This window comes from Pundamilia nyererei, unplaced genomic scaffold (genome assembly GCF_000239375.1).
Source record: "Pundamilia nyererei isolate P.nyererei 1_Seehausen unplaced genomic scaffold, PunNye1.0 scaffold00028, whole genome shotgun sequence".
NCBI lineage: Eukaryota > Metazoa > Chordata > Actinopteri > Cichliformes > Cichlidae > Pundamilia > Pundamilia nyererei.
In genome coordinates this window covers 1,039,076-1,054,800 of record NW_005187429.1, presented here as the reverse complement: position 1 = coordinate 1,054,800, position 15,725 = coordinate 1,039,076, and the positions used below count along the sequence as shown (strand labels likewise).

The 15,725-nt window shown below is 41.2% G+C and overlaps 1 protein-coding gene across 1 annotated transcript in view; it reads left to right on the top strand.

The window, feature by feature from the left end:
• The first annotated feature begins 6,028 nt into the window (after positions 1-6,028).
• The window catches only part of nobox (NOBOX oogenesis homeobox), a 13,685-nt gene continuing 3,988 nt past the window's right edge, over positions 6,029-15,725 (top strand). Inside the window, exons 1-5 of the mRNA XM_005728316.2 lie at positions 6,029-6,242; positions 10,264-10,976; positions 14,036-14,198; positions 14,280-14,386; positions 14,583-14,716. Of these exons, the coding sequence (XP_005728373.1) occupies positions 6,209-6,242; positions 10,264-10,976; positions 14,036-14,198; positions 14,280-14,386; positions 14,583-14,716 (1,151 nt within the window). The 5' untranslated portion in view covers positions 6,029-6,208. The remainder of the gene's footprint in view (positions 6,243-10,263; positions 10,977-14,035; positions 14,199-14,279; positions 14,387-14,582; positions 14,717-15,725) is intronic.

Here is a 15,725-nt window from a genome sequence, read left to right as displayed (position 1 = left end):
TCTCACAGGCAGGAATGATATAAACACGTACTGTCTTTTCTAAAAGTGACTGTCAAAGTGTAAACGTGTGCGTTTGTAGCCATTTAAGCCTGCGTAGCCAAATAAGACGTGTGTGCGTGTCTGAGAGAAAGAGGGTAAATTTGTATGTGTGTGTGTGAGTGTTAGTGTGCATGTTTGAGAGTGTGCGTGTGAGCGTGTGTTTGTGTGTGTGTGAAGCCCAGTGGAGGCTACACTACTCTATGTTTGCTGTTCCCATTCCTGTTTTTATACATTTGCATTTTTTAAGGCTGAGTTTCTGTCATTGGCTGAGTGAGCGAAAGGAGGCGGATCCTCCACGCCACCGCCCTGTCACTAATCTGCCACTCTGTTCCAAATAAAAAACCTGATTGGGTAAATCTGTCCTCTCCTGTCTTCTTTTAAACTGAAATAGATTAAAAAACTCTCTTTTCCTTTCAAGAATTTGTGACTAATGACACAAACAACCAAGGAACTACATAACTGTGTGACATTAAAATTGTGCAATTATTCCTTTGCTGTCTTTTTGGTGGCTAATGATCTATAATCTCACAACAGCAGTGTTTCTCAACCTGAGGTTTAATTAAGGTCAATGGCCCATAGTCAAGAGACACAAAAATAACTTGCTATAAATGGATCAAACTATGCTGTAATAATAAAAAATGCAGATGGGACAAAACTATGGCAACAACACATGTATACACTCATCGATTGATTCATGAGGTACAACCTTGCTAGTACCAGGTTGGATCTCCTTCTGCCTTCAGAGATGCTTGAAGTCTTTGTGACATACGGTATATTCTACAAAGTCATCAGCTCATACTGACAAAATAGCATCACACAGCACATCCATGATGTGTCCTGTTCCACCACTACCCAAAGGTGCTCTCTGCATTGAGATTTGGTGACTATGGAGGTCGTTTGATTACAGTCGTGTTCAAGAAACCAGTTTGAGATCATCTAAGATTTGTGACATGGTGTGTTATCCTGCTGGAAGCAGGTTATAAAGTTATAAAGAACATGGTGTTGCTGTATTGTTGCTCTTTACTGTAGATAAATGTAGGTTATAGGTAGGGATGCAACGATACCAATTTTTTCAAACCGATACGATACCGATACTTGGATCTGAGTACTTGCTGATACAGAGTACAAAAACCGATACTTCTACCACACACACACACAAATGCAATGAATTGGAAGACAGGTTTTGTTTTATTCTCTGCCGATAATAAATAATATCTTAATAAAAATGACCACAAAAAAATTTCAAGTGAAAAATAAGCACTTCTGTTAAATTATTGCAGAGTCTCCACATTGTAATTTAGCAAAATATCACTGAACTATTGGCACTGTCTTGAGCTTTCGGAATAATAAATAAACACTTATCCAATGCTCATTTAGTACTGAAGAGGTCCAAAATGTTCCAAGAAAATATCCCCCCACCCCATTACACCACCAACAACCTGAACCCCTGATGCACGGCAGGATGGATTTGTGCTTTCATGTTGTTTACGTCCTTGACCCCCTGCCTTCAGATCTTATTAAAATATGCATGAGGGTCAATTTAAGATTAGGAAGAAACCACGTCAGTTAGCGGAGAAGATTGAGAACGCTCTCATACAGTAAATAGGAAACTATAGGCCACTGCTTAGCTTAACATGTGACTGGAAATGGTGAAACAGCTAGCCTTAATGTTTGCACACCAGCACCTGTAAAGTTCACAACCTATTACACTGTGTATATGTATTAAACATACAAATTACAGAGTGTAAAAACAACCAGTTGTAGTTTCAGGGGTACTCTTCTTGGTCAGGTTTGTTTGTTTTAAAGGTGCATGTAGGTGAACTTTCTTATCTTTAGACCAAACTTCTTGACTGTATTGCGAGAAACCAATATTTCTTTAATACATACATACAGCACTGTCTCATTATTTCACCAGACACCATCACCGTCATATATTCTGCAAATTATTACCTACCCCCCAGATATTAGTTTGACGCATACTTCCCTGCTTAAAAGGCCCGAAACACTCACAAAACAATACCACCCCCCACTTTCTTAGGTATTGTACTTTAGCTGTGCTAATTTGCTAACAAACGCACCATTAATCAAATCACCAAAACTAATTAACATTCAATGAACCAGGGAATTTCCGAGTCCCTCGGGGTCAAGGTAATCCAGCCTTGGTTTTATATGTAATAATGCATCTTCCCTCATAAGCAAACACTGCACATTCCACAATCAGCAAGTCTGCTTTCAGTTAATGAAGTATTTTAAATGCACATCACAGTAAAAAGGTTCAGGGTTGAATCGGCTCTTCCAGTGAGGCGTTTGTGACACTTTGGGGCAGTTTGTGACTGTATGGCTTCCCTCTGTTCGTCCAGTTTTCTTTCACCACCTATAAAAGTGGCCACAGGTTTGTTGATGGGCGTGCCTGCCTCTCGCTCATTGTAGACTAGGACAGGCTGGATGAAGGGGTGCCATCAAATGTACCTGCTACTTGGAAAAGTCTTGCAGAAGATGTAATTATAAACTTTAACTGTTCGGCGCAGCTAATTTTGATTCTACCGGAGTAATGTTTAAGTGTTTTGACCTCATTATTAGTGCCCTCTCCTCCTCCTAATCAAAGCTGCAGTTTGTAAAATTTCTTCAAGGATAAACAGGACTTCACTCAGACTACAAAAACCTGATGTTGCTATGCAGACCTTTTTGTTCTTTTTGTCCAGGTTTATAGATTTCTCAACCCTTCACTTCCATCTTAATGCAGTCTGCAGCTTGTAGCGCTCGCAGTGGTTATAAACTGCCTTTTCTTCTGGTTACAGTGAACACTGTCACTGTAGTCTGTGGATTACCCACCAAGACAATGTTGCTCGAAAGACAGGCTACCGTTGAATTATTTAGATGTAATTCTTTTCTACATTGTGGGCAGGGCACATGAAGTTCCATTTGTATCCGTTTTGCTGCAGGAGATGCATAAAAATCCCAAATAATCCCCTCAAACCGGGAAGCTTAAATGAGTTTATTGTGATCACATGCAGTGTTGTAATGTGGGTGAACTTTTCCTTCAATATCTCGGTCTTAAATGTGACTCAGCTCCCTTGGCGGCTGAAGATTGTTCAAACTTGAGGTCCAGGCTTTATTCTTGGGTCCACTCATGACTCAGCAGCGAAGCACTTGAAACAGGAGATGAATACATTTCAGTAACATGCATTTAAAGGCGCTTGCGTGCAGACACAAAGTCTGCCTCCATGTTCTCACACACCAGCCAGCATTAGCTCGGCCTGCGTGCCATTCTTTTCGACCCGCTGACACTAGAGGCAGCTCTCCTCTCTTCTGTGCTTCATCTAAGAGAGATGCTGTATTTGTATTTGCGTGATCACAGCTTCTTAGCACCTCATTTACACTTGTTTAACTCTGTGGGCCCTCGAGGGAGAAACAGACAGAGATGTTATTTTTCTTAAGTCAACACATAAAAATATCTTTTTTTCCCTCTTCCCTCCTCACTGAAAGTTAGATAAACTGTCTGTGGGGATTTGTGAGTACAAACACAGACACACAGGAAAGGAGATTATTCCTGCTCTTCAAGCATGAGACCAGATGAGACCAAGGTCACCCGAGTAGTGGGTTTGCAGCTGGCTATCATCCAGCAAAGCTAACAAGCTGTCCTGGCCTTGGAGAGCAGGCTGCTGATGAGGAAATATGCCTCTGCACAGAGGCTGAGGGCTCCTTGTGTGTGAGCCTCCTGTGGGAGGGGTGGAACAGCCGAGCCAAAGCTGCACAGTTGGGGAAGAATGAAGCAGGCCTGAGGTCCAACCAGTACCCCATCTGCTGGGTAACAGAGGAACAACCGTGGCAGAGACAACCTGATTTACTACCCAGTTTTAACCTGGTTATTTTCAGCTGTAATTTTACATACTACAAAAATACAGATAGCAGGCTGTGGTGCGTTTGTGTCTGATTTTACAACGGCTTATTTTTTTAGACCTTTGTGGAGTAAGAAGCTCAAGGGATCAGCGCTGTTTATCCTCAGCTGACAGTCTGTAGGGTTGGGTTAACCATGAGGAGTCCCAGCGTAGATTTCACGGATTACATGATTATTAATTTAAGCTGAAAGAAAATAAAACATCTTTCAGATACATTTGCAAATGCTGACAATGTGTAGCAGCGACACGTGTCTTTATTTCACGGGATCTCAAACTAAAAACTACATGTAGTTCCCCCGCAAAGCCACGGCTTTAGTTTTCCTGCATTTAGTTTAAATAAGCTACATGATTCACAGAATGATTTTGTTTTAGACGTCTCATCTCACCTACTACAGCAAAAATGCTTCAAGTAATCCCAGAATCCACTTTTATCAACATACTATACATATAATAATAATGACCTATTTCATATTGAGGGTCATTTTAAATGTTCTCATTCATTTTCCCCAACAAACAGTTTTGTTTTAAAAATACAAAAGCCATTTAAACACATAGGAGCAAGTTAGAAACCAACAATAAAGGCATAGTTTGTGATCTGAGGAATTAGGTTCATAAAAAAGAAAATGGGAAAAACATTGTACAGCTGTTAGCTGTGCAGTAACCTCAAGCTGCTTAAGGTGCAGTGATTTATTTAGATGCAATACAGTATATAAGGGAAAAACAGAGTTTGTACAATACTAATGAGCTTGAAAGTCGGTATTTGTTCAGACCGCTATCATTCTTCAACACAACCTGAACTCCTGATAGCGTTGCATTGTGTGTTTTTCTATCCAGGTTTGGTTTTACAGCATTGACAGTGTGTTTGGCATCATTGTCACGCTGCCATTCAGATGCTTTCCAGATGGTATTGCACGGTGGATCAAATTCTGACAGCACTTTTCTGTGTTCATAATTACATTAATTTTTGAAAAGAGCTCCAACACCACTCGCCTGATTCATCATTCATCGTTAGAGTAGCACAATGGGGCTGGTTAGTGCTGTTGCCTCAGCAAGAAGGTCCTGGGTTCAAATCCAAATTGAACCTGGCCGGAGCATTTCTGTGTGGAGCTTGCATGTTCTCTACAGGTATTTTGTCTTCATCCCACAGTCCAAAGACATGCAGTTAGTGAGGTTAGGTTAACTGGTGATTCTAAATTGGCATTAAGTGTGAATGTGAATGGTTTTCTGCCAGTGTGTAGTAGTCTGCCTATTATTCTGCGGCAGCCGTGATATGCTCCAGGCCCCCTGTGAACCTGAATTTAATAGGTGGAAGGATAAGTGGCCTTCCCTTCCACTGAGACCATTTTTGATGAAATTTCAATAAACAGTAGATGGATCAACTGAAAGCCCAGATGTATCTCTCGGGTCCTTTTTCAGCTGTTTGCTGGATTATTTCTGATTTCTTGAGAACTTGACTTTTAGATGCTGTTCATTTTTTGTATAGTTGCTTTAGGTATGTCCCTTCTTCTTTTGTCCTCCACTTTTCCAGTTTCCTTAAATTTCTTTAAGTATACGCTGCACCCGATGCTGACATATGCCAGGTTTTCCATGAGCAGCTCTTCGGGATCATCTTGATGATGCAGAAACAGAATGTTATGCCTGTCAAACTGTGTTATCTTTGACATTTTTCATATATTAAAATAAAGAAATGGGACCAAACGATTTGTTTTAGCGACAGGCTGCTAGTAACAAAGTGCCTAAATTGGTTATTCACTAAGTTCAATGGCACATGCCTTGAGTTAGATGCCTTTTTTATGCTTGAATGATTCACAAGTAAATCCCCTGTACTGTAAAATAAAAAAGTATAAACATAAAACTTGTCCCAGAAAGAAATGAATAAACGGGATAAAATCGATAGATGGCAATATCTTAACCTTCTCAGACCTGAGCCCTCAGAAGCCATTTTTATTTAAGCTTTTTTTTTTTTTAGCTGTTTGCGATGAGCGAGACTAGATAAGGATAAAACTCAGGCTTCTTGTTTGAACAGGAAGTCGTTACCTGGTTTTGAGACACCTTTTTTCCTTGTAAAAGTAGAGTTATGGTGCATCTGTTCTGTTCTGTGATTGGCTGCTTCTGTTTCACCCTTCACGTGATAATTCTCCGTCACACAGCAGAGAGAGGTAATCAATCAATCAAGCCCATTAACCTGCGGTCATGAAGACATTCGCTTCGTTGTCTGCTCGACTTAATTGATTATTAGCACAAGTTTATTGGTTTTGACGGTGGCGTTCATGGACGAAGACGGTGACGCAGGTGAAGACTTGGGTAAGGATACTCAGGCTGCCCTTTAATTGTTTTATTGGCTTGTTTTAGCCTTTTCAATTGATGCACGCGGACAAACTTTTAACGCCATTTTTTAACAAACTTTTGAAAGACGTCTTATTTAAAGCTTTTATTTTTTCCCCCTGTGAGTGAAGCTCCCAGTGCAGCTCTGCTCCGCGGAGACGACTTAAAACACGGTTATTAACATTCACGACCCGGTGTTTGGAGATGGGGACAGCTCGGCTAGTTTAGCAGCACCTAGCCGCTCAGAGTTAATTAACGGTCAGGTGAGGTGGTGGCACGAGGCGGCGCACGGCTGGGACACTAATTAAGTCACCGCAGGCTGCTGCTCCTCCCGAGACCGACGCGCGTTTTATTTGACCTGCGGGTCACCACGTGACCCTGGAGATGTGAAAGAAATCTTCAAACATCATCGGGTTATTTCTCCAAATACTGGTACCTTATCTGACTCCAGCTCAGTGAGTGACAGAGGAAAATGCACCAATGTAGCTGAGCGGCGTGAGAGTTCATGAATGCATATACACCTGCTTTGTGGCATTTTCAGAGTTGAGATGTGCTTTTCATTAATATAGGTTGCTTCAGTTTGAATAATTTAAAAAGAGAAAAGAAAAGAAGCTGGACTGAATCAAAATTTCCCAAATAAAGATGGAAATTGATGAGTTTAGTGATTCCAATATTGATATCACCTATTGATTTGATTCCTTATCACCACCATGACTAAGCAGTATATCACATTCAATCCAGTTCTTTATACAGCGCCAAATCACAATAACAGTCACCTCAAGGCACTTTATATTGTAAGGTAGACCCGACAATAATACCTACACACAAAAATCCAACAATTATATGAACCCTATGAGCAAGCACTTTGGCGACAGTGGGAAGGAAAAACTCCTGAAGACATTACATTCATGTAAATTAATAGCATGTTGTGTGATCAAATGTTTGTGTATGTTGGAGGCATTTTCCCTTTTTTTATTTATTTATTTATTTTTTTGTGTGATCAGTGTGTGTTACCTTCTCTTTGGAGTAATTAAGTAATTGGTTACACTGCTCATTGCACTACTTTCATGTTACTCTATAAAATAGCTGAAACGTATTGTCTCAAAACTACCATTTAACAATATAAACCTGAGGTTACAATCTTACACACAGCACAAATCCCTATCCTAATGAGGGTGACACAAATGATCTTTCTCTTAGTATTTAGTTGTGAACACAAAGTAAAGATGAAAACCAGCACGAAAACACTTGAAAGTGATTCTATTTTAGAAACATGAACATCTAGAAATGGAGGCTGCAACCCAACTGCTTATGTTTGTTACCTGTTAAAGTTCAGGGTCTGGCTGCTGGGCTGGGGCCCACATTCACTCAGCTTTCACTCTGGGTTCTTGGCTAGCTTGGTTTTAGCATGCTGTCTGGTTGGCTTAGTATTAGCATGCTGTGTGTGTGTGAAGAGTCAAAGTAGTGTTAACAGCATAATGCAGTTGTTTCTGAGCTGGATGTAGTTTCCACTTTACCATCCCGTGCTCGTCCTTTTGTGAAATAAGAGTAACATCCATATCCACGCTGCAGACTGTGCCAGTGTTTTAACACAGGACCACAAGTGCAACTGAAACAGAAGCAGGATGATAGGCAGGCTGACTAACAACAAGGAATTGGACTACTGGGAGCCGATTCTACACAAGAACCGGTTCTCGATTCCCATCCCTATTACCAAAGACAGAAATATAGTTTGGTTAACTACAGCAATTTTAAAACCTAGCAATGACCCACTTGACAGTGAACATGTAATGAAATTATTGCACAGTGTCATAAGAAATTAAGTCAACCCAGCAAAAGTGCCACTCAGTTAAGTTTATATTAAAAGCGTAAACTCAAAAGCCAACAACAATAAATAAAATCTAGGGAACGCGTCACCTGTCTGGTCAGATGCCAAGCAGTGGAGCTAGGCCGTGAGCCACTAACGACCCAATTATCCGTAGTACTGATACCATCACTGGTATCGGTATCGGATTGATACTAGCACAATAGGATCGATATGTTAACCCTATTAAAATGTGTTCAGATTTTGCAGATTGGTGATGATTCATCTCATAAGTCATGAAACGATGAGCTCCCCTACATAAGCTGCCTTTTATAAGTTAAAAGTATCACTATTGGTTTTGGTATCAGTAATACTGGCCCTGTGTTTACTTGGTATGGTATCGATACAGGAATTTGCAGGTTCACTACTACGCAGGACGGCCAGGTAACTGCTAAAGAATCCCTTCTCACCTTTTTCGAGCTAATAAATGGCAGGAATCACCCGCATATGCAGAAAGGTTGCATCTCACCTTTCTCTTTGAGGTCTTCCTTTTTTCCCTCCCATCTTCAACCTCCTTTGTCCAGTATATCCACTACTTCCCCTACAGATGTCCAAACCGTCTCAGCCTTCCTGCTCTAACTTGTCTGCAGAGTGCTCTACCTGGGAACCGGTTGGGAAATAAAAAGAATGACATTGAACAACAACTTTCCTTTTGGTGAAGGAAGCATTTGTAGTTTTACTAGTTAACACACAAAAAAAGGTGTTAGTTCACTTTTCCCAACACTGCAGAGGCCTGATGATGGAGTCGGATTTTATCTTGTCTGGTTATCAGGGTTTTTCTGTGCTATTAAGATCTTAACCATCTATTAAGATGGTTCACTTCTTACCAGGGTGCTTCACCATGATAACTTGTTCCCTAGATTAGAGATCATTAGGTCTGAAATCAGCATCTACTGACCTGTCAGTTCTCGGTGAAATGACACCATTCCTGGAAGATTCCTCTGACTTCCTGTGTGGATAGTAGGAGAGTCTAGTGTCTTCACACTTCCCAGATGATCAATAAGAGAGATATATTTTTAGATAAACCTTTTTTTCCCCCCTTATTTTTTCCCTTCCACTTTTGGCTGGTTTGTATTTAATTTGCACATAGACTAAGCCTGCCTTTGAATTCTGTTTGTTGCATTTACTCTTCACTTGCTCTCAGATCATCAACCAACAGCGAAGCTGCAGCTGAAAGAATGAGAACTAACATTGCCTTCTAAACATTAATTTAGTCATTTACTCATTATAATCCATGAGATTCTGATAAACAGTGGGCATTTTTGCTGTCTTTCTCTCCTGGCTTTAAATAGGCTAAACTTTATTACCCTCTCTTTTCCTGTCTTACAAAGAACTGAGTGTCCATGCATTCATTCAGCGCTTTCAGTATTTATCTACTGTGCAGTGCTTTTCCTTCACCACCGCTGCTTTGTCTGGAGCAGCTGTGTTTCTCTCAGTCTGTATTATGTGTTCAACCAATTCATGGTTTTCTAATATTATAGATTCATCTTTTGAACAATCAGCTGCTCTGTTACTAACATCTGTTTTCTGTTGATAATGCCACAGATGCCACCCAGTTTAATGTGAATGTGCAGGTTAAAACCTAGGTTAACTTAGTGAGTTGATAAAAGCTTGATGTGTTCCTGACTAAATATGTTCGGATAAGGGAGTCCAGATAACACAAAGACAACCTGGGTATGTTGAACTCGCTTTATAGTACTTAGCTCCAGCTTATAATGACTTGAGGTGAGAAACCTTCAGTTTTCAGGAGCTTGTTAGGAAAAACACGCATATTTGGGCATATTTTTGCAATATCTGACCAAATAAACTGGGTAAAATGATACATAATGAAAACATAGTGCAGTAGGCTGGAACTTAAAGATCAAAGCCTTCTCCTAACTGCCACAAAATGAATTCTGGCTTTGAAGTTCTTGAGCCTGTATTCATTTTTCAGACTGGCCTGATCCAAAAATGTATCTCTGTTATTATTGTATTCTTGTAGAAGTCAAGATGTAATATGTTGATGATAATTATGAACTCATTAATGTCCAGAGTACTATATTACTAGAAGGTAGGATGCTGAAGTAAAACCAGATGAGTGATTTTTAGTCCAAATTTTTAAGTTAAAAAACAAATTCTTGCTTTACTCTGTTGCAGACTGTCCAAGCCTTCTGTGTGAGGAACTGGAGGATTTGTCAAAAAACAGCAACCGAGGGAACATGAGCAGGAGGAGGAGGAGGAGGAAGAGGAGGGAAATGGAGGAGGAAGTGTTTAGTCAGTGGGAGGATGAAGAGGCAGCAGAGGAGACATGGCGAGAAGAGAAGGATGGGGAGGGGGGGAAAGAAGAGAAAGTTGTGACAGAGGAGGAGCAGGTGAAGCCTGAGAGTGGGCTGAAAGCGGGGGCGGCACAGGAGGTGCAGATGGAAGACAACAAGATTGAGAAGGCCAAGGAAACAATTGCTGGTGAACAAGAGAGTACAGTGACAAAGCGCTTAGCACAAAAAGATGAGCAGAAGAAGAGTAAGAAGAAGCGAGGGAGGAAGCAAAGTGAGCAGGTGAGAAGTAAGAGAGGAGTAAAGGATGTTGGTGAGAGGTCTGAGGAGATGAAGAAAAGTGAGACACAGGAGGTGCCAGCGATGAGCTCAGAGGAGACCTCGGCTCTGACGAACAGCTGTGACCTCTCTGACCCACTCTACTTGGGGTTTGGGGGGACAGGGCTGTGTTGTCCCCCAGTTCCCATCCCCCTGCTGTACTCCTCGCAGCCTCCTGTCTCCATCCAGCCCACATGTCCTCAGCCACAGAGTAACAAAAGACCTCATAGCCCCCTTCTGCCTCACAGTGTCCCCCAGCAGGGCCCACAACCACTTGAGGTGAGAGGAGACCATTCATGTGCTCATACCTGATGATCTGTGAACTACTTGAAATGTATTTTCCCTTTCATTTGCTCAAGATTCATTGCACGCTGAACCTGAGTGACACATTCACACCAAACTCTGTTTGTGTGCTGCTGTATTTCAGACACGCAGATTTAAGATCTTTCTCAAACTTAAGCCAGTTTCACACATGAACCCCAACAATGTTAGGAAATCATGTCAGTACATTCCCTCGAGTGGTTCTTTTTCACATGTAAGAACTTTGGATGCATTTTCACCACTAATATTTTGCTGGGTTTTGTCACGGATGCTCTCTGAGTGTCCTTGTAAGGTTCTCGCCGACCCACGTCAAAATAGCCCTAATTACTTGAACTGAAGGTAACTGGACTTACATTTTTTGGGGTTTATAAAGGTGTCTCTTCACTCACCTAAGAAGCTTCTTTACTTCTTAAATGTCTTAAGGCCCAGGTATTTAACCCCTGATGGGGCTGTCACTTTAAATGTGGTCCTAAAAGATGTGGACAAGCCTGTTCTGTCCGATTTAGACTTCTGCTGGGAATCTTTGTAGTGCTTGCAATGTAACCTACGCAAATGGCCAACGTCATTGCTGGCATTTATGGTGCATTGTGTTAATTACAATGTGCTAATGTCCTGGTCTTTTATATGTAGTGCCAGCCAATAGAAAAAAAAATAAAATCTTGGGACTAGGGATTGAAATCTGCCCCTCTAGATTTTTCACTCGTTTATACATTCCCTTACATCCATTCCAATAGTTTACACAGTCTCCCTCCAGAAATTTGCTGACATTTGTGAGTATTTATATTGATACTATTATTATTAATGTTCCTTATATTGAAGAGATGATTGTCACTTTCACTAATAAATTTTAAAACTGCAGTGAAAAAGGAAGAAGAAGTGCAAAACTGCAATCGATGGTGCTGAAATGGCCAATCGCAACAATCGTGGGCTACGTTGAGCTAACATGTAGTCACATTGCTAGGGTGATGCACAAGAGGTTTCCCCATAAGTTTTCAGAGGGGTTTGAGGTTAAGACCTTTATATAAACATTTGCAGACATGTTGGAAGTTGGTGCGTTCCAGAAACAGTGAGGGAAAAACTGGATTTGTTTTGGTTATTAGCGATAAAAACACATTCATGGATGGAACCTGACCAGTGCTCTGTGTATAGCTTATTTAGAGAGTCAAAAATACACAACAGTGGCAGTACAGATTAAAAACACTTATTCTATTTATTCAGGTACACACTAATAGCTACAGCATAGATTTCTTGCTGAAGCATAAATCTCCAGTCAGTCTTTAAGGGTCATATGAGTCAAGATGTGACTCCTCTGTGAGACATTGCCCTGCCATATTGTTGTGAGCTATTAAGGTCACATGGGTCAAGCTGTGGGGGTTGGGAAGAGGATTTCAGGACTGCATTATAGGTGGCTGATAATTAGCGTCACTACCTCCACTCAGTGGTGGTTGTTCACAGTGCCCATAGATGGCCTCTGTCTGTGTTCTTGATCGAAGATCTCTGCTCTCCTATGTAAAGGTCCGAGCACTCCTCACTGCATTGCATGGTGAACTCGGAGTATTTTGATGAGGTAGTTTTTTGCGAGGGCGTTGCTTTGTCTGAAGTGCACTGGGATGTTGTGCTTAGAGAAATTTCTCCAACAAACCTGCCAGATGCTGTCTGAGTAAAGCATGGACAATGCAGGATACACGACGCCCACTCGCTTGTTGTGAATACTCTTGATAATTACCTGTAGCATCCTCATATGGGTTCAGGTGGAAATGATTCTGTATTAAGCAGTGCAAAGACAGTTTATCTGAATGATTTGGACATTTGTGTCGAGAGAATTTCAGGGTTACAGTGTGTGAAAAGACAAAAATAAACACATTATACTTGGCTGCTGATCATGAAGTTTAACCTTTAACCCAACAGTTTTGCATTTTCTAGTAAATCTCAACAGGTTTCTAATAATGGCTCATTCAGTGTGTAATTACAGTCTAATGTGTATGAAATATGCACACCTACAGTCCTCTGAATTATTAATGATGCAGCTGGGAAAATGGCATCCTGGATTTGAATGTTTGGCTCAGTGTGTAATGTAGTGTGATATCCGTAGGTGACAGATTCTTTGAAGCCATTAACGAGCACATTCAGCGTGTGGAGAATGATCTCATCTCACTGAAAAGCTATGTAAGGTGATAACGGTAAATTAATTGTTCTTTACTGTTATTTGCCAGGATGACACTCTTGGACCCACAGCATGCACTGTGCTAGTAATCGGTACTTTTAATGTTTACCACTCAGACGTAGATCTCAGATAATGTCACTGGTTCTACAACAGCAAGACGTTTCAGACCAGATCAAATCAGAAATGATTGTTTTTGAACTACGCTAACCTGAAGACAAATTTTTACAGAGACTGACAACTGATATGTGAGTTTGGTAGAGCTGGAACAGTCAGTTACCAGTTTGGCAGGAGAAGAACTGTTTATTTTCATAACTGATCAATCTTTAAGACTACTTTACTTGTTCTTGTCTCTGGGCAGTTTTGATATGTTTGGTTATTGTCTGTCATCAGAAAAAGTAAGCAGTTTGAAGACATTACATCAGGTCCTGGATAACTGCGGTGGGCATTTTTATATTCACTAGATTTAATGGACCAAGCAATTAACAGAAAATGAGAAAAATCATTACCTGCTGGCTGCAGCCCTGGAACAGACGTGTTAATATCACATATGGGAAAGAACAATGGAAATTAATTACTTGGTCCTGGAAGTCCTAAATGAACTTTTATTTTTGGGAAATGATTGCTGCATTGCTTTGTTTGGGCTGAAACATTCAACTCTGCACTGCACTCAAAGGTTTTTCCTTTTTTTTTCCCCCCCTAAACGACTCTCCAAAATTATATTTAGCTTTTAAAAATGTGATAATTGATACCTGACTATTTAAAATCCTTTTTTTAAAGGGAAAAAAAACCATTGGGACATTTGACTGAATTTGACTGAAAACATCTGTGCTGAGGTAGTGTTTCTTCATGGCAGATGGAGATAACGCAGGTATACTCCACCCGACGCTCCATCCGCTACAGCACCAGGGGCCGAGGTCGAGCCCTCAGCTTCCCACTGCTGCCAGGGATAGAGTCTGTGGACAGCTGCCTGCTGCCACCTGCACCGAAGAAGAAGACACGGACGCTCTACAGCACAGGTGAGGGGAAACGTCTCTGTGTGCTCACATTTGACTGCTATGCAAATTATTGCCCTGTAATTAACGTACTCTTGCGTACAGATCAGTTAGAGCATCTAGAGGCCCTTTTCCAAGAGGATCACTATCCGGACGCAGAAAAAAGGAAAGTGATTGCTACTTCAGTCGGCGTCACACCTCAGAGAATTATGGTTAGACTCTTACTCTGTTCATCTTCTGTGGAATTTTACTGAAGACTTGTGATGTTTTCCTTATGAAGATGTGCTACTGGCATTTTATTCTTTGTGTTCCTGAAAATCCCATCTCATCCTCTGTAAAGCAGTTTCTACCTTTTTTGTTGGCCTCCTCAGTCTTATTTTTTCCCCCCTGAATGTTTCTGGGTCCCAGGTCTGGTTTCAGAACCGGAGGGCAAAGTGGAGGAAAGTACGTGCTGTTACAGCAAAGGTGGAACACGGACAGAGTAGAGCCGAATACAGTCCACATCACCAAATCAATCCCATGCCCACACTGGCTCACAACAGGTATTTCTGTTTCTTTTATTTCTGTGTGTCTGTGTAGGTTTGCTGTCATCCAGGTCATGGTAGTCTAGAGAGACTGAAGAAAATAAGGTAGATGACTTCTTTAGGTTTGAAGGCTGTACACTTAAAGAATAAAAGTCACTCTTTTGAGGATGCCAGTGCTCACATTTTGGACTAAGAAGACAAGATGGTTTGAGCGAGAAGTAAAGGAGGTCATTTGTTCTTGCAAAGGTTTCTTCGGTTAAAAGGGAGTTTTTTTTTTTCTCTTCTTGATGTTTCTCACTCCTAGGGTGTCGTCTGATTGCTTTCTCTGCATTATTGTAGGGTCTTTACCTTACAATGCAAAGTGCCTCGAGGCAACTGCTGTGATTTGGCACTATATAAATAAACCAGAATTGAATCCACATCCACTGTGAACGACCATCGTTGATGTGACGTCATTTGTATGCGACACAACAATGGAAAACCTCGAGGCGATGGTGTACCTGCTGCTCTGTGTGTGGGGGTTTTTTTGGGGGGGGGGGATTTCCCCCGTTGTCGGCTTTCAGAAATGGTAGTTTTGTTTTTTGTGATTAAGTCGCTCTCATGACTGAGTTACGTTTGTTGAAATCACATTTTTGGATAGGCTAGATCACTTCGAACCGGAGCCCAGTAGGTACTGAAAGTGTTATTGCTGTGTCTTTACTCAGCTGAGCCTCAACTGAGCTATTAAGGTCACATGATGAGGCTGGGCAAGCCCTCACAGTGACTTTACCCTTAACCCCCGGTGATAGTAATACAGTCTTTTTTTTCTTCTTCTTCTCACACCTTGGTTCATGTGAAGAAGCTCTGGGTTAATAATGGGTCAATGACCCTCAGGACCACTTCCAAAGCCCCCACTGGGCGTTAAATACCTGGGACTCTCAGTCTTTTGTTTGTAGAACTGAAGAAGCCTCTTGGATAAGAGGTGAATTATCTTCACAAAACACTATGTCCAGATGAACAGAATCAACTTTTGGAGATCTACTTACCT